This window comes from Ambystoma mexicanum, chromosome 4q (assembly GCF_040938575.1).
Source record: "Ambystoma mexicanum isolate Mex_15411 chromosome 4q, UKY_AmexF1_1, whole genome shotgun sequence".
Lineage (NCBI taxonomy): Eukaryota > Metazoa > Chordata > Amphibia > Caudata > Ambystomatidae > Ambystoma > Ambystoma mexicanum.
The window spans coordinates 430165754-430184143 of record NC_090928.1 but is presented as its reverse complement, the minus strand read 5'-3'; the positions used below and the strand labels follow the sequence as shown (position 1 = coordinate 430184143).

Genomic DNA, 18390 nt, shown 5'->3' with positions numbered 1-18390 from the left:
ATTACAGTGTGCACTCCAGTAGAGGTAACACACGGACCCCCTGAGATTACAGCATGCACTGCAGCAGGGGGATTACCCTGAGATTAGAGTATGCACTCCAATAGAGGTAACACGCTGACCCCCTGAGATTACAGCATGCACTGCAGCAGTGGCAATATCCTGGGATTACAGTGTACACTCCAATAGAGGTAACACACTGACCCCCTGAGATTACAGCATGCACTGCAGCAGGGGGATTACCCTGAGATTAGAGTATGCACTCCAATACCGGTAACACGCTGACCCCCTGAGATTACAGCATGTGTTGCAGCAGGGGGGTTAACCCTGAGATTACAGCATGCACAGCAACAGGACCTATATTCTGAGATCACAGCATGCACGGGTGTGCAGCAGTGTGGCGGTGATCCGCTGCCACGAGTGGTGGGTTTGTGCCAGGGTCCTGCACGGGTTCCTCCTGTGTTGCGAGGGTTTCTCGCCACTCTTTTCTCCCGGGCTGGAGCACTGCGGCGGCTGCTGAGGTCCAGGTCCTTTTATAGCCGGTGAGCCGGCGCCCGTGCAAGGCGGGCACTGGCTGCCGTGGCTCAGGCTCCTCCCAGGCCGGATCCCGGTGAGTGTGTGTGCGAGAGAGAGGGAGAGAGAGAGGCAGCGCTTCTGGGCGGGGAGGCGTCTCCGCTTTTAACTCAGTTACAAGGCTGGCTTCGGGGAGCGGAGACGGAGCGCCGCTGCTGGCAGAGGGAGCCCGGCTGCGCGCGCTGTGGAAGGGGTGCTGCAGATCCCCCCCGCCCCACTTTCCTCCCAGCCCTCCTCTCCCATGGGGGGCGGGCGCGTGCCCGCCCGCGAGGGGTCGCTTTGCCGGAGGATGCTGTGACAGGCAGCGCGGGCTCTGGAGGCGAAGAGCCGGGGCGCAGGAGAGGAGGATGTGAGCCTCACCTGTCTGCACTGCCGCTGCGTGCTCCGGGGCTGCAGGCTGAGACCCCCCCCCCCGAACCTCCCTGTGCTCGGGACCTTGTTGGATTGCTTTCAGAGCTCTGGATTTTGGGTGTGAAGGGCTCCGCCAGAGTCCGCGGAAGAACCATGAATTCCGTGGCCGGGAATAAAGAGCGGATCGCGGTGACAGCGCGAGGCCGGAAATATGGGGTAGGTGCAAGATAGGGGTACCCAGGAACCCCCCCTGATCAGTGTGTGCATGGAACAATACGCATAGCAATGTCAGAGCGGGAGTATACGTGTGCAGGTGGGTGGGTAGGTGTGTGCCACAGCGACCAGCCGTAGCCTGTTAACGGCAATCTGTCATGTCTTTCTATCCCCATGTCTCGGTCATTCTATCTATCTGTCTGTCCGTGCTCTCTATCTGCCTTGTCAATATATATATCGATCTATCTACCTGCTTATCACTCTATTATTCTGTGTGTCCGTCAGAGCGCCAGCCTGTCCATATACTGCCCCCTGCCTTTCTCTCTATGCCTGTCTATATGCCAATTTTCCCGCCCGTGCCATGTAGTCTGCCCGCTGCCTGTCTGTATCCCCCTATCTCTACCTGCCTAGCCCCGCTACCATCTCCCTGTCTATCCATCTATATGCATCGCTCTGTGCACCCATCTATCACTCTTATTTGGCTATTCGCCCACCCACTCAGGTTTATCCATGCGTGTCTATTAGCCTTTTGCCATTGGTGGCGCCCCCCCCCCCCCCCCCGCGCCCCCTCTGTGCTGTGCCTTTTCAAGGGTATTCTGTCACTCTGCCGATGCAGCACTTTCCTCCCTGGTAATTATCCGCGCGGTGCCGGTGTGAACGCGACGCCTCCCTAGGCCACCTCGCAGCAGGGGGGGGGAGGGGGCCGTCGCGTGGCATCCTTGCCCGCGAGGGTCCAGTGCGGGAGACCGGGCGAGCTCACTCCCACTCCCCCTCCCTCCGGTCACATCTGGGCACCGCGGGGGGCACCGTGTAGCCCAGTGCTCGCCCACCGTCATCAGCACGGGTCCTCTAGGTTTACACTGCGCTGTGCAGAAGAGTGCACGCGCGCCGTGCTCTGCCACTCCAGCCGTGAATGCACTGTGAAGCACAGCACATGTCCTGGCACATCAGTCGGACATGTGCAGCACAGCAGACGTGCCGGGGTACCCTGGTGGTGCAGGAAGAGGCGAACCGTCCGAGCGCCTCCATTCATGCCAAGGGCGCCCTGGTACTGCATGCGCGTAAGCCCAGGGCGAAGGAGTGTAGTGTACATCATAGAACGTGCATGGGTGCTCCCTGACACTGAAAGTGTGCTGTGTGCAGCATAGCACATGGCTCTGTTATCCTGGTACTGGGGGTGTGTACTGTGCAGCACAGCTCATCTCTGTGGTGCCCTGGAACAGAAGTCGTGCACTGTGCAGCACAGCTCATGCCTGTGGTGCCCTGGTATTGGAGGCGTGCACTGTGCAGCACAGCTCATGCCTGTGGTACCCTTGTATTGGAGGCGTGCACTGTGCAGCACAGTTCATGCCTATATTACTCTGATGCTGCAGGCATGTGTGCACTCACTGTGCAGCACAGTTCTGGAACAGAAGTCGTGCACTGTGCAGCACAGCTCAGGCCTGTGGTGCCCTGGTATTGGAGGCGTGCACTGTGCAGAACAGCTCATGCCTGTGGTGCCCTGGTATTGGAGACGTGCACTGTGCAGCGCAGCTTATGCCTGTGGTGCCCTGGTATTGGAGGCGTGCACTGTGCAGCACAGCTCATGCCTGTGGTACCCTGGTGTTGGAGGTGTGCACTGTGTAGCACAGCTCATGCCTGTGGTGCCCTGGTATTGGAGGCATGCACTGTGCAGCACAGCTCATGCCTGTGGTGCCCTGGTATTGGAGGCGTGCACTGTGCAGCACAACTTATGCCTGTGGTGCCCTGGAACAGAAGTTGTGCACTGTGCAGCACAGCTTATGCCTGCGGTGCCCTGGTATTGGAGGCGTGCACTGTGCAGCACAGCTCATCCCTGTGGTGCCCTGGTATTGGAGGCGTGCACTGTCCAGCGCAGCTCATGCTTGTGGTGCCCTGGTAATGGAGGCGTGCACTGTGCAGCACAGCTCATGCCTGTGGTGCCCTGGTATTGGAGGCGTGCACTGTGCAGCAAAGCTCATGCCTGTTGTGCCCTGGTATTGGAGGCGTGCACTGTGCAGCACAGCTCATGCCTGTGGTGCCCTGGTATTGAAGTCGTGTACTGTGCAGCACAGCTCATGCCTGTGGTGCCCTGGTATTGGAGCTGTGCACTGTGTAGCACAGCTCATGGCTGCGGTGCCCTGGAACAGAAGTCGTGCACTGTGCAGCACAGCTCATGCCTGTGGTGCCCTGGTATTGGAGTCGTGCACTGTGCAGCACAGCTCATGCCTGTGGTGCCCTGGTATTGGAGGCGTGCACTGTGCAGCACAGCTCATGCCTGCGGTGCCCTGGTATTGGAGGCGTGCACTGTCCAGCACAGCTCATGCCTGCGGTGCCCCGGTAATGGAGGCGTGCACTGTGCAGCACAGCTCATGCCTGCGGTGCCCCGGTATTGGAGGCGTGCACTGTGCAGCACAGCTCATGCCTGTGGTGCTCTGGTATTGGAGGCGTGCACTGTGCAGCACAGCTCATGCCTGCGGTGCCCTGGTATTGGAGGCGTGCACTGTGCAGCACAGCTCATGCCTGCGGTGCCCTGGTATTGGAGGCGTGCACTGTGCAGCACAGCTCATGCCTGCGGTGCTCTGGTATTGGAGGCGTGCACTGTGCAGCACAGCTCATGCCTGCGGTGCCCTGGTATTGGAGGCGTGCACTGTGCAGCACAGTTCATGCCTATGTTACCCTGATGCTGCAGGCATGTGTGCACTCACTGTGCAGCACAGCTCAGGAACAGAAGACGTGCACTATGCAGCACAGCTCAAGCCTGTGGTACCCTGGTGTTGGAGGTGTGCACTGTGCAGCACAGCTCATGCCTGTGGTGCCCTGGTATTGGAGGTGAGCACTGTGCAGAACGCATATTGCGTTTTCTGCCCTTTTCCTGAAGGCAGGCACTGTGCAGTACACGTGATGCCTGCGCTGTTTCCCTGGGACAGAAGTTGTGCACTGACACTGTACAGCACCGACCATGCTTGTGTTCCGCTGATGCTGCAGGCATGTGTACACTATGCACCAGGGCGTATGCCCGTAGTGCCCTGGTATTGCCGTGCAGTGCGCGTGATGCCTACGCTGCCGTGGCACAGAAGGGGTGTAGCCTGCAGCGCAGCATTTGCCCGTTTCCCTAGTACCGAACGCGTGTAGTGTACAACACAACTCACGCATACGCCGTTGTGGTACAGAAGTAGCGCAGTGTGAGGCACAGTACGTGTCTACGTGCAACACATAACATGCACAGACATCCTCCTTCCCGCTCGCGTGTAGTGTGCAGAACAGACAGTATATGTCTCTAGAGCGGTGGTAGTGTAGGCGTGTCGCGTGCGTGGACGTGTATGCATACACGTGTGTAGTGTGCAGCATAGTGCATGCATAGGGACCCTGGTACTGCAGGCGTGCGGTGTGAAGCACAGTGCCCGCGCGCGGTGATCGGGTACTGTGGGCGTGTGGCTGTGCAGCGCAGTGTATGCACGTCTGCAGTGCCAGGGGGGAGTGCGAGGCTACACCCATTCATGCCATCGTGCATCGGTATGTGGCATCCTCGGATAGCACTTTCAGCAGGTCCGGCAGCCCGGGTGCCCTTTTCCCGATTTCAGTAACATCCCCTCCCCCCAATCGCCCCACCTCCATTAGACACCCCGGCCCTGTCTCCGGGCTGCTCGCACGCCGTTATTTCTCGAGGCACACACCATTAGAAGAGCTCTCGCGTCACGAGTCACATGTATAGACCCCAGAGGACGACTATTCAGCTGCTGCTATAATGACCGGCCTCCCCCCAAACCAAGCCCCTCCCGGTCTGTGAAACTCGCTGCAGACAACCGTTCTGTGCCCATTCCGGGTCTTTGCTCCCCAAAAGACACACGGAGGGTTCCTCGAACACTCGAAGGGTCGCCCCGCACCCCAAGCTCCTGCATACCGAATAGCACGCGCTGCAAACCAGCGGCGCACTAGGCGCTGGCGCGCCCGGGCAGTCCTCGGGAGTCAGCCGGGGGTCTGTATGGGCGGTGTTCTCCCGGCGGGGCTCCGGATCCTGGGGGCGTGCGCACACGGACTGTATGCAGCGTGCCGAGGGTCACATGTTGGGCATGGGGGCAGCGCTGTCTTCTGGGAGGGGGGGTTGTCACTCTTAGCAGGGAGGGGCGTAGCCTGTGGCCATATCGTGACGTGAGGGCGTGGCGGGGATTGTTACGGATTCGAGATCCCGGAATCAAGAAGTAAGCCCGGCTTCTCCGTTTCGCCACGCTGTGTGATACTGAGCAAATCGCTGCACGGATGGGCGCATCTGGTCAAACACGTCAAGCACATATTCACTTGGCCGAGCACACCATTCCGCCCCGGTGATGAGTTGAAGAATAACTGTCCAGGCTGGCACTGCCAGTCGTGTCCTTGCACAGCGCCCACTCCGCGCTGACGCTCCTGTACACCAGAGAACATGCACCCGCCACCTTCACCCACTATGTTTCGAGAGAAATGCCTGATGAACGTTTGATTAATTGGATGGAAAGGAGACCTCAACATACAGAACGTATACTTGATAAGAACGCCTGACAGTCGCATAAAACGACCAGAGAAAATCCGCCGCAACCAAGGAGAAACACCTTTTAAGGGGAAGTGTGAAGGCGCGGATGGCATGCGTGTCACGGCCCCCACCCCCCACGAGGGCCACAGGAATCCACCATTCCACTGAGATCTAACTGATTCTGCTAGATTAGAGAGGTGCGGGGTACACGTATCACGTGTCTGGCCTTCAAAAGCCGTCTCGCCGGTTACCCAGGGGCGCGTAGAAGCCATTTATAACCGCTTTATAAACGTGGTTTAACAGCCGGGTGAAATCGTGTAATTTTGGGCACAATGATTCACCTCTTATCATCTACTTTAGAATCTAGTGCTTAGAAGGCGGCTAACATCAGCGCTATGTGAAAACAAAAGACATTTGAACAGGGTACTTCGAAAATGCAGTGTGCTTTATATCCAGTAGGGGGCAGGGGAGGCGATGATATAATCAGACAAAAAATCAACACAAATGAAGACACAGGCAAAATATCACGGGTTTGTGAGTGACGCGATTTGGGGCGTGGCTCGGGCAGTTAGCTTCATTTTGTGGCAGTAAAAGACAGAACCAAACGGGCGGGGACAGCCTTGGGCTTCTCTGCCCCTTTCGGCCGTATGAAAAAGGGGGCTTCTGTCCCTGACCTCGCCTCCCCCTGAATCCGGAACGTACGTTATTTTTTCCTTCAGCAGATGCTACTGGCATGAGTCGTGACCCCGCGTGCAATGCCTTCTCCCTGCCGTGAATGCGAGGGCGCTTCGCTTCCGCATGGAAGCCTCTGCAAAGCTAGTTGCCTGTGCGCTTGGGCGGGCTGTGTACAATGAGGTCTGCTTCACACCTACGCTCTGCAGTAGTTGCTGCTTCAACCGCGGGCTCGCTTGACTACTGCAATGGCATCTACTTAGAGCAACCTGAATTTCTAAAGCGTCACCTTCAGGTGCTTCAAATCTCTGCCGCTTGCCTGCCTCTCAATGAGCCACGGTTTGCCCATATCCTTCCCTTGCTTAGTCAACTGCATCGGCTTCCCATCAAAAGTATCCTAGCTATAGTGCATCTTCAACTGAAACTTACTTGGTACGTGCCTTCTGAAGTCCCACGTTCATGTTCCCAAAATCTGTGTGAAATTCCGAGGTTTCGTAAAGCTCGAGCTGGGGCTGTGACATTCTCTCCCCTCTTGCGTTTTCATGAAGCTTTGAAGACATCTTTGTTCTGCAGGTTTTTTCTGTGATATTAGGGATTGTGGGACGGGCTCCCCTGCAGTCTTTTCTTCCAGCTCCCCTCCCTTTCTGCACCCCTCTCCCTCACCTTTAGTTTTCCTCCGGCTCTACCAGAAATGTCGTCAGGCCTAGTACGATAGTTAATTTCACATCCTTACTGTTCATGGCCTGCAAGAATGTCGTTGTATTTTCCCTTGTTCCCTCCCTTGCCTTGAAGCGCTTTGAAACACATTGTGTATAGGTGCTATATAAATAAACAATCATATCAAACTATCATTGCGCCCAGATGCCTTTGGGCCGTAGTTTTACACTTTATACATTGGCATACAATACAATACGTTTTCCGCTTATGTAATAAACCTATGTGGCGCAATTCGCCCAGATGCAGGCTGCCCCAGCCATTGCTTCTCGACAGCACACAGCTCTTCAGGGACACAGTAAGTGGGCAAACATGCTATGGAGATGCTGCATCGTGGCTTGGATTCAGACTGAGACACGCGCAAACCACGTAGTGCAAGAAGAAATGTCCAAACCATGGGTCAGGCCTATTAAATCAAGTCCACTGCAAGGTGGGCCATGGAAGTTGGTTGTCCCCAGTCCCATGTCACTTTGCTTTGGATGCTTTTTCGTCTCACCCAGGCCCGGCTGAAGATGTGTGGGGGGTCTCCTTTCAACAAGATAGTTGGGGCCCCCGTTGCTTAGAGTGGACAGCCTCCTGAGGCAACCGTGGGGTGCTTACATTATAATGGAGATAAAGATAAGGGTAATAGCCACCAATTATGGCGGGACAGCGAGCAACAGCGATTGAAACACTGAATGCTCACTGATTAGATATGAATCAGGCTATGAATCCTTCTTTGTAAGCAAGTGGCTGACGTGGTGGAACCAGTGTTGAAAGTCAATACGTTGATAACTCTTCTGTTTTCCCCAATGGAAGTGGTGGCCGGACCGGCTCCAGCAAATGTTGCTTGTTAGACATGTGCTGCAAAGTGCACACTGTAAGCCCCAGCACGTAAGTAATATATAAAGGAGTATATTGTCGTGTTATTAGCCTGCTGTCTGGCAATATAGGGGAAGTTGCTGGGGGCCCCTATAAGGCTCAAGGCCCTTTTCATTTGAAAGGGTTGAAAGGCCCTTCCCTGGTCTCACCTCATATTTTCATTGTGCTTACGTACCGTGCTGGCTGGCATAGCCACTGCGCTCCATTAGGATCTAGTCTCGGCTGCGACCTGCTCAGCCCACAGTTTACGATGTAGTTGTTTTAAGCAGTTGACTAAGTACCGCCATCCTTGGTCTGTGACAAACTAATGCTAACACAGAGAAGCGGCTCAGTCTTAAGTTTGTGAGTGGTTCATTGTTCGTACGCTGCCACAGGCTACCTAAAACTAAAGCAAGATCGACTGGCACCCCATTTTTAGTGGTTCAGGCTGCATGATGACCACTATGTATGCTTGGTGATTATGTGCAAAGCTTGTAGCCATCCATTCGCAGGTGTGTTCCATTTAATATATGGCCCAAGGTACTGGCAGATCTGGAGGAAGGGCACATTATTGAAACCGTGACATGACTGACATCCTGGCTTGCCCCAATTGTAATTTCAAAGAAGGGAAATCAATCAGGCTGGGTATGAATATGTGTCGACATTTGTTTCACCATGCAGGGCGATTTGCAGAAAGCTGCAGCCACTCAACCCGATGGTGTATGACCTCATTAGACATTTGACAGTTGGCATGCTACCCTGCAAACTGGATCTATACACTGATTATGACCAACTGGCACCGTGTAATGGATATGGAGGAGTTACAACTTTCCAATTGTACAGCCTCCGTCAATACAACAGTTAGCTTTGTGGTGTAGTCTGTCGCAGAGGTCTTTCAAGACACAATAGCAAAGAGCCTCCTTCATCCGGAGGGTGTCATGCACGTGCGGGATGACATTCTGACTGTGCTTGCACACTGAAGAGTGGCAAGCCCCAAGACTGAGAGCATTATTGGAGTATATCGGTGGTTGGACACACATACCGCATGCTGTCAGGAAAGGCTTTCTGTGCTCAAAAGCAATAGAATCTAGTCGACATGTCCTGACTTCATGTAGTACCCGTATTACATTAAGGGCCAGAGCGATTTTTCACACAAAGGGAATTTCACAACAGATCAATTCTGGAGCACAATTTATGTAGCATAGTCTTGGGTTATCACTTCAGCAGCCCATACTACATGGAACATAGCATAGGAACTATTGGCATCTGGTATTTTATGAAACATATTAGCACATGTCACTTTATTTGATTAATAGCATTCTTCCCGGTGGGACTTTTTTTTAGAAATTCTTTTGAGATACTTATGTTTAGACATTTTTAGACATCGTTGCAATTGTTCCTGTCTTTCTTTTCTATAATGAATGTATTTTTTGCATGCACGCTGGATATTAGTGGCAATAACAATGGGAACCTGCGTCTTTTCATGAAATGTAATGCATATATGTGTATATTTATTGTGTTTAGTGCAAAAGGTTGAATTTTGTAACCAAAAATCACTTCATAAAAAAATTGTAAAAAAGATTAGGAGAAATGTGAATTTGTCAAGGACCGATTTGAATATTTTGCAGAAGTTTTCTGCAGGAAGTATATCAGGGCTAGACCAAGGAAAGTTTCTGATATTAAAGTCACAGCTGCCCCCTAAATGGTTACAAAAGTCAGACGTTTCCTGGGGCCAGTGCTGGAAACCTCTGAGAGACCTCCCAGATAGCCACTCTGCACAGGAGTGGAAGGATTCCATCAGATGGGCGTTCGGTTCATCAAAGATGCTGTCACTGCTGATGGCACGGTTTATAGTCATTTGGTCGAAAACAAAAATGTCGAAAGTCAAAATGTCGAAAAAAAAAAGTAAAATAAAAAAGTCGAATTTGTTTTTCAATACGTTTTGTTTTCGAAATGGGGGGGTTGCCCCAACCCCCCTTTTTTCTATTTTTTTTATTTTACCCCTTTTTTTTTACTTACCGAACCCAAAAAATACATATAAATAATAAATTTGACTTTTTTTTTCGATATTTTTTTTCGCCATTTTAGTCATTTGACTTTTTTTTCGCCATTTTGACTGACCACCTGGTGGCACAGTGCCCTATTTCCACGAGGAAAAGCACTCTAGAATCATGCTGGATGCCAGTCCTTGCAGTCTAGGAGATGCGCTCATGTAGTTTAACTAGAAAGGCGTGACTTATACCGTACGCCCACAGAAGAACCGTAGTTGCAAATTGAGCCGTACGATAGCTCAATGGGTTAAGTGCTCACTGCTGAGATATGTGTGCGATCTGTATTTTTCCGAGGTCGTTAAATGAGTACCACCTACAGTTTGATTATAATATTTGTACATACAAATTGAATAGGTACATCACTTTGAGGAAAGCACTATATAAAACAAATCTATTGAGCATTAAGTAATTGTAGCTCTGTGTGGGATTCACACTTCTGTCTCTAGATCTATGGTCCAAATTTCAACAGTGGCACCGTCCACAAAACCACTCATCCTATTTTCACAAGGGATGGAGCGGATAGAATAGATGAAGCGGATAGAATGGATGAAGCGGATAGAATAGATGAAGCGGATAGAAGGGATGAAGCGGATAGAATAGATGAAGCGGATAGAAGGGATGCGGCGGGTAGAAGGGATGGAACGGATAGAATGGATGAAGCGGATAGAATGGATGGAGCGGATAGAATGGATGAAGCGGATAGAATAGATGAAGCGGATAGAAGGGATGAAGCGGATAGAATAGATGAAGCGGATAGAAGGGATGCGGCGGGTAGAAGGGATGGAACGGATAGAATGGATGAAGCGGATAGAATGGATGAAGCGGATAGAATGGATGAAGCGGATAGAATGGATGAAGCGGATAGAATTGATTAAGCGGATAGAATGGACAAATTGGAATGGACAGAATGGAAAATTTCCCCATGCTGTTGCGATAGATCTGTATCCCCTATTTACCCATTTCCTCTGCCTCTAAATGTCTGTCTGTCGCTATGTTCCCACCTTCCTTCCCTTGTGCCTGGTCTTGGGTGCTCCAAAACAACTACCATATCACATCACTACTCTTACTCTCTACTATACACCATCATTCAAATAGAACACAGCTATACCCCTGAGTAATTTGGCCTACCTGTCCACATACGAATACGACCTCATCAACACCTCACCACCCTAATAAATCGCAACTAGCTGAGCACATTCCGGCATAACTGCTCACATAAGAGTCCTTCGGGCCTAACGCAGCCAACGCCCAGTCTGGATGTCCACCCACCAGACTGCACACATCGAACTGTCTTCTCCAGCACCACTCCTACCCGCTAGCATGCAGCTACCACCCGACAATTACACCAGCTGTACACTTATCTGGTGCACCCACGCACCCTAAAACACTATCTCTTTCTACTGATCAGAACTACGGTTCCCGTGGGCGTTCAACCTAACAGCGCTCTGAAGTCATACCAATGATATATAGAGCGCTATATAAATGCCAAATACCTTAACATAACTGTGTAGCCTCTAGATCACCTGCGAGGATTGGGATATGGGTCTTGCACCTCAAGGATGTGATGTTCGACTGATCCTCTCCCCGGGATAAGAAAACCCTGTTGATTTCTTATCTAGACCAGACGTCAAAATTAGGATTGGATAAGCAGGCGTTACAAGCAGCTCCTGGGTATCCAGCACTAACCGGTCACCAGGAACTACCACTGGGGAACCAGAAGCCAGTACACAGGGCTATGCAAATCTAACTTCCACATAAAATGCAAACATAGAGTTGTATTCATTATTCATGATCCCTTCTCCTTTAAATGCCAGATAGATGTGCCCTAATGTTTATTTATAGATAGTCCTATATGCACACAGTTCTGTGGGTTCGGCTTCAGTTGGCCCGGGTAGCCAAAAGTAGCTCCTGGAAACTGCTGGTTTTAAACTAACCAGGCTCTCCTACATAGCTCCCAGCTCTGGGTGGTGGTACTCTCAGTTTAAAGTTGTGCCCATGGTCATCCCCATTTTTATAAAACACCCCTTTCCTTGTTTTCAACAATCATTTGAAACACCCCCTATTCCCGAAATCAAGGAGTCTGTAAACAATTACAACACCCGGATGCTTGAACCTTTCTGACCTGCACAAGACCACCAGGCATCTCTGTGCATGGCCCTGCTTGACTTCACTCACAGAATTGTTTCACACAAGCATCTTCTGAATACAATGTTCAGGTGCATACATTACACTCTTTCAGGCTTATGTGATGCAGGCATTTACTGTGGAGAATACACACAATGAGGGGCTTTGGAATGCCACTGGCCCTGTCCCACTGAACTGTGGCTTGTCATGGAAAGGGCCACTAGCACTCTCAATTTCACACTTGTGTCTGCCCCAGCCCAATAATAAAGGATCAGACATCAAAGAAGCAGACTTGGGGAATGACCTGGGGCCTGTGATACCCGGCTATGGCAATACCATCACAATACTTCCAAGTCCTGGTTAGTGCCAACCTGCAGTATGCCAAAAAAAAGCAAAGTTTTCAAGGAGGCAGACTCAACTTCAAAAAAGCCCCCTTTTCTATGTTTTTGGGGACGAGGATGCGTACCACAGAGCACTTTAAGTGCCCCAGCGGGTCCCAGCTCCCCTCGATTTCAAACCCTGCAGACACCCGCGACCTGCCACACCTCATGAAACGCAAGATGCTGCATTTGCATTTGATTACAGAAACAGCTCCTCTTTAGAGAGATTGCTCAACCAATGGCACCAGGCGACTGTCTGTAAGAGGGCCTGAAGGCATTGCAACAGGGCCAATGGAAAAGCACGTTGAGCATCAGCTGACCCCACACCAGCCATTGCATCCAACTATTACACACTATCTATCGCATTCTGAGGTAGGGCTCATGCCGAGGCGCTGGGAATGTGATTCCAGCCAGTGATCGAAGTGTACGAAAATAAGTAGCAGAAGTATCTTCCCTGCTGGCCCCCCTCCCCCCGCGCCCCACAAACCACATTGTCACGCCCACTCCCACGCGCAATCCAAACACCCAAAGAAACACACCTGCTGTTTAAGGGAATGTTTAGTCCAGTGCACTGAAGTACAAGTTTCAACTTCTTCGTACACTTATTTTAAAACAAAATCATTCCGGAACAGTTTCTTTTTAAAGTAAAAGTATAGGGACATTAAAACTTCAAAAATAAAAGTAGAGGAGCACCGCTCCGAACCACTCCCACCCTCTTCGGCCACTGATTCCAGCAGAACTCAGAGGGTGGTGCTCCTGGCCTACCAGGGCTTTCAGGGAATCGTCACTGCGTGACAATTATAAATAAATAAACTAAACTAAACTAGACAGCACGGCCTAACTGTAAGGAAGCAGCCAAAGCCTTTCAGACGAAATAAGCGCTCATTTTTGTTTCCTTCCACTTGGATCACACCTTCTCATTCCAGCCATTACCAAGTCACAGTACCCAGAAGAAGACACTGTCAGACCCGCCGGTTCCCAGCACAGGATTCCAAAACTAGACAAAATAAAAGCAAGTCACAGCAGTTTTAAGATCTTTGAAGGCAGACAATGGACCACCTTTATATTATTCCACCAGGGGTATTCAGACCTTGGACTGAGAGAGACTAAAACTGGCTTTGGTGAACACAGCAGTTTTGGCTTTTGTGTAGGTATGGGATAGGCATTTGCCAGGCACTGCAATAGTAGTACCTGCTAGTGGGCCTTAAGATAACCACAACTGGCATATGGTATGAGTACCTGGTCATATGATGGCAGTGCCTTGCGAATGCCTAGCTAACAAGCCAACACTTTGTGATTTGCCAAAACCTGCTTTTAAAAGATACAAACAAACACATCAATTAAGTGGCTCAAGGCACATTTGCTTAAAACATTTTGATTACACCAAGACCTGATTTACAAGTGCAATAAGATATTATCGTTCTGAAGACTGCTTCGAAATAACAAGGGCAGGCCCATAAAATCCCATAGATTGAAGTTTCTCAGAGGCAACCCCAGATCAAACAAATCTCTGGGCAGTGCTATTTGGGTAGGCAATGCATGAAGTGGCAATAATGACCTTAGGGATTAGCATGGCCAGTCAGTGGATCGGTAAAAATCCAAACAACGCCCCCAGGATGTTTGCCCCTCCTGACATCTCATCTCCTGCCTACCTGTACTTCTATGACATGACCAGTGCCAACCGTTTTGGATTTGTATGTGGTGCTAAGGCACCACCTAAGAGGCAACATTTAAAAAGCCGCAGAGAAGGGTTAAGAGGGCAAAGGCAGGGAAATGTTAAATGCACATGAAAGATTTAAAGAAGGGGATGAGCGGTAGGGATGTAGGTTGTGATAGTTTGCATGACTATTGCATGGCTATTGAATCATTGGAGGCTGATCAAAGCCTAGCGCTGATCCGAAAAGTGTGAATGCTTAATGTACCTGTATGGGCAGTCAATAAATCAGAGGGTAGGGGCGGGGCACAGGGTTGGGTTTAGATGGTGCTAGCATCCCTCTTCATAAAAGGCACACGTGCTGGATATCCACATCTGTGTCATTGGGCGGGGCGGAGGGATGTGGGCGGCACAGGGGCCCAAATCTGGCCCTTTTCATCATCCACTCCCTGGGTTAGATTTTGAATTCTGGAAAATTAAGAGTGCTGGGAATGGGGGGGCTGCATGGACCGCCACAACCTGCAAGTTGCCAAGCTCACCAGGCATACCATGGGACAGCGTAAAGGCCTTTCAACCTTTTCAGTTGAAATGGGCCCTAGGGGCCCTGGAGCAACTGCCCCATACTGGCAGTCTTATGGCACAGAAGCATACCACTTTAGTTGGAACATTAAAAGTGCACAGCACATATGTTACAAGCTATCAGGCCTGTCACCTCTCTCTTGCCGTATCCGTCAGCACGCGTATCGCCTGGTTTCCTTTTACTCTTGTTTCCTCGACATTATCACCCTACTGTCAAAGAGCAATGAATATCTTTTCAGTGATATTCAGTGTATCAGCTCCCTTCTGAAGGACTATGCCGTGATATTCGGCAGCTTTAAACTACCTTGCTGCACTCCTTTTACTACATTATAATTAAAGCCCCCCACGGGTAGCTCTGACTGTTTTCCCCAGCTGTAAGACAAAGGGGTCCCACAAACATGTTGTTGAAATGGTCCCCCAACAGCTGTGATGAGTGTTCAGCTGACCCCAGGCATACCTTTTAACCTTTTAAAAATATATATTGAATGCTTCCCTTAGGGCTGCGGAAGATGATATGGGAGTGGGGATGTTTTTAGGGATGACACATTCCCCATTTACTTCCAGAACTGCAGAACTGAATGTTCCCTTTTCCCTGCCACATGCCTAGTCCTGCTTTGAGTGCATGTGGCTGAGCCCTCACCACTTTCTTTTCTCCCTTTGCAGGTGAATGAAGTCTGCTCCCCAACAAAGTCCACCGCCCCTTTCTCCCCGGAGAGCTGGTACAGGAAGGCCTATGAGGAGTCACGTGCAGGGGGGCGACCTGCCCCAGAGGGAGCCGGCTCTTCCGTGGTGGCACCCCCAGTTGGTGGGTCTTCAGGCACTCCATCGCCAGGCTCCGGCACCTCCTCGCCTGGATCTTTTGGAGGCTCGCCGCCCAGGCCCTCGTCGCCGGCCGGTGGGATCGGCACTAGCTCGCCGGGCTCCCTGGGCGGCTCCCCAGGCTTTGGCACTGGCTCCCCAGGCTCTGGGAGTGGTGGGGGCTCATCCCCTGGCTCGGACCGTGGGGTAGTATGGTGTGAGAACTGCAACGCCCGCCTGGTGGAGCTGAAGAGGCAGGCTCTTAAATTGCTCCTCCCCGGGCCTTTCTCCAGCAAGGTAAGAGGCCAAGGCGAGCCAGGCCTGATGTGCTTGCATTGCTCAGAAGTCCGCCATTTCTGAATAACACAGCGACAAAGTATTTTCTGATGGATTTCTTTGTCGTTCCATTTATTTATAAAGCATAAACAACTGCAAAATATGGTTTAGCTTCAAAATGCGAAACATCAACACAATGCAAAATGTAGAACAAATAATGCAGAATCCAAATTTATAACAGGGATCGAAATCAAGATTGGATAAGCAGGAGCTAAAAGTAGCTCCTGGGTATCCAGCAGTAACCAGGGACCAGGAGCTACCAATGGGAAACAAGGAGCCAGTACACATAAGATGCAAACATATAATTTTGTCTATTAGTGATGACTCCTTATGCTTCAAATGTCATATAGACGTGTCCTAGAGTGTATTTACAGATTGTCCCAAACACACACAGGTAAATTCCCATATGTGTGTTTGTTCAGCATCATTTGGCCGGTGGAGCCAAAAACAGCTCCTGGTAGCTGTTGGTGTCAAGCCAACCAGGCTCTTCCTATACGCAGGAGCTAAAAAGCTCCCAGGTCCCCTCAATTTCGAACCCTGTTATATCCATCATTCAGAGGACACAGACTGTCAGTGGGGCAACCACCCCATTTCACTCTATTTGAAGCGAGTTGCACTTCAGCCTGGGCTTCATATTTTGCAAGGGAAGTAGAGCATGTAGTTTCTGGGGGCGGGCGTTCCATCGTTGTGCACCCATCGCGTTCCAAGATCTACCTGCCAGACGCTCCTCACGGTATCTGTGCCTCTAATTTTCTCCTTGTGATTGAAGTTCAGCCCAGGGCCAGGAGCATACAGTACAGCGGAGCCCCATTTTCCACCTGTGGGTCGTGGACTCATCATTGGATTCACGGTTCCACTGTGTGCCGCTCTGTATTATGCTGTGCCGGAGAAGTGTGATGCACATTTGCTAAGTGAGTAGATCTCGCGAGTAGGCCACGATGCACTCTTTGGTTAGAAAGCTTTTGCCTTGGCCCAGGTAGAAAGGCATGGGAAGGCCACTGCATGCTTCGAAAGCTTCCTGTGTTCTTTCTGGAAATGGGTCAAGCTTCCTCCCCCTGATGATACAAGTGGCTGGGAGCTAATTTCACTGCTGCATTAACCTGGTGTAAAAAGAAAGATCTTGGGCAAACACACCCCAAGATTTTTCCCAGGATCCATAGTGGGGGCGGCACCAGAGGTGTTGCTAGGGGTCTGGGGGTGCTATAGCCCTTGGGTCTTTTGGTTGTAGCCCCGGATAGAAGATCAGGGGCTACAACCAAAAGGCAATAGCTAGCCTCGAGTCCCACCAGTCCCGACATTAGCGTAGCCCCGGATCTTTTCCAGACCTAGCAACACTCCTGGGCAGCACCAAGATGGTGCGCCTTTGAAAGAGGAGAGTTTCCAAGTCAGGGCAGCCCGGGAGCATGCTCCCAACCGATTGCTCTGCAGCAAATGCCACAACTCATCCAAACGCTCAGTCCTGATCTTACTGGTCCCTGAATCTCTGCGTGGATCCAAGAGAATCTGAGTGCTGGTGGCTTACAGTTGAGCCTGCACACCATACACCTCGATTACCTGAGCTGAGTGGAACATGTGGAGGATAAACCATAGAGGTGAGGTAGCCGGCCCATGTGGGACCCCACATCTGCCGGAAAGGGTGCAATGATTACAAATATGCTAAAGTGGTAAAGCTTGCAAGAAGGGGGCAGAGTGGGTGATGCAGCCTTTCTTCATTGCCAGTATGCAATGGCGGACACCCAGCACCCCCCCCCCCCCACCCACAGATTTATTTTCTCAAGTGTAAGCTCGGTTTTACATGGCCAGCCAGCCTAGTCATCAGAGCACAGTCAGTACTACCATGTGGTCTGGGCTGCATTGCTTGTTCGTTGAGACAGCCAGCATGCCTTGCGATTTGCGCGTTTGGCACACGTAGGCACACGTGGGTTCAAGTTGCATGCCAATATGTGTATTGTCCTAGGATATAAGCGGGCCGTGATTTTTGTTAACATCGTGCGAGTTGCAGACTCACATTTGTGATGGGGGAGAAGCACGGGCAGCGGATTACAAAAAATTAACCCTGCGTCAGAGAGGTCTGGATTGGAAGAGTATGCAGCGCAGCGCGCAGCCTTCTGGGTATCGTGTCATCACTGCGCATACCATGACTGCGCGAACGAAAATGTCGAAATTCGACGCCCCCATTTCACTGCATATATTGGTGGGGGTGCTGGTAAAGTAAATAATAAATATGGGTGGGGGTACGGAGGTGCTTCGAGGGTCTCTACACGCATATATATATACATATATATGTATGTGTGTATATAGAGCGAAATGCAGTAAAAAAAGAGAAACACAAATCGAGATTTTCGTTTAGCCCGTAAAAAATGCGCAGTAATCACACAGACTCGACTTCTGCAGTCTTATAGGGCTGGCAAACAAACCCTCAGCCGCCAGGTTGCTGTTCTGCACTGAAAGTGGGGCTGGGGAATTGATGAGTGTCTGGGTGCCAAGCAGAGATGCACTGCGACCCCCTGCCCGGCAGAGGGCGCCCACGGCCCTTGCAGAGTCTCCGTCACTTGCCTGTCTGAAAGACTCACAGGCAGTGTGCTTAGTTAGGCCTGCTCTGCT

The 18390-nt window shown here is 51.0% G+C and overlaps 1 protein-coding gene across 1 annotated transcript in view; it reads left to right on the top strand.

Moving 5' to 3' along the window:
• Positions 1-634: 634 nt before the first annotated feature.
• The window catches only part of KIF26B (kinesin family member 26B), an 876378-nt gene continuing 858622 nt past the window's right edge, over positions 635-18390 (top strand). The window contains exons 1-2 of the mRNA XM_069608003.1: positions 635-1137; positions 15316-15747. Coding sequence (XP_069464104.1) covers positions 1075-1137; positions 15316-15747 — 495 coding nt within the window. The 5' untranslated portion in view covers positions 635-1074. The remainder of the gene's footprint in view (positions 1138-15315; positions 15748-18390) is intronic.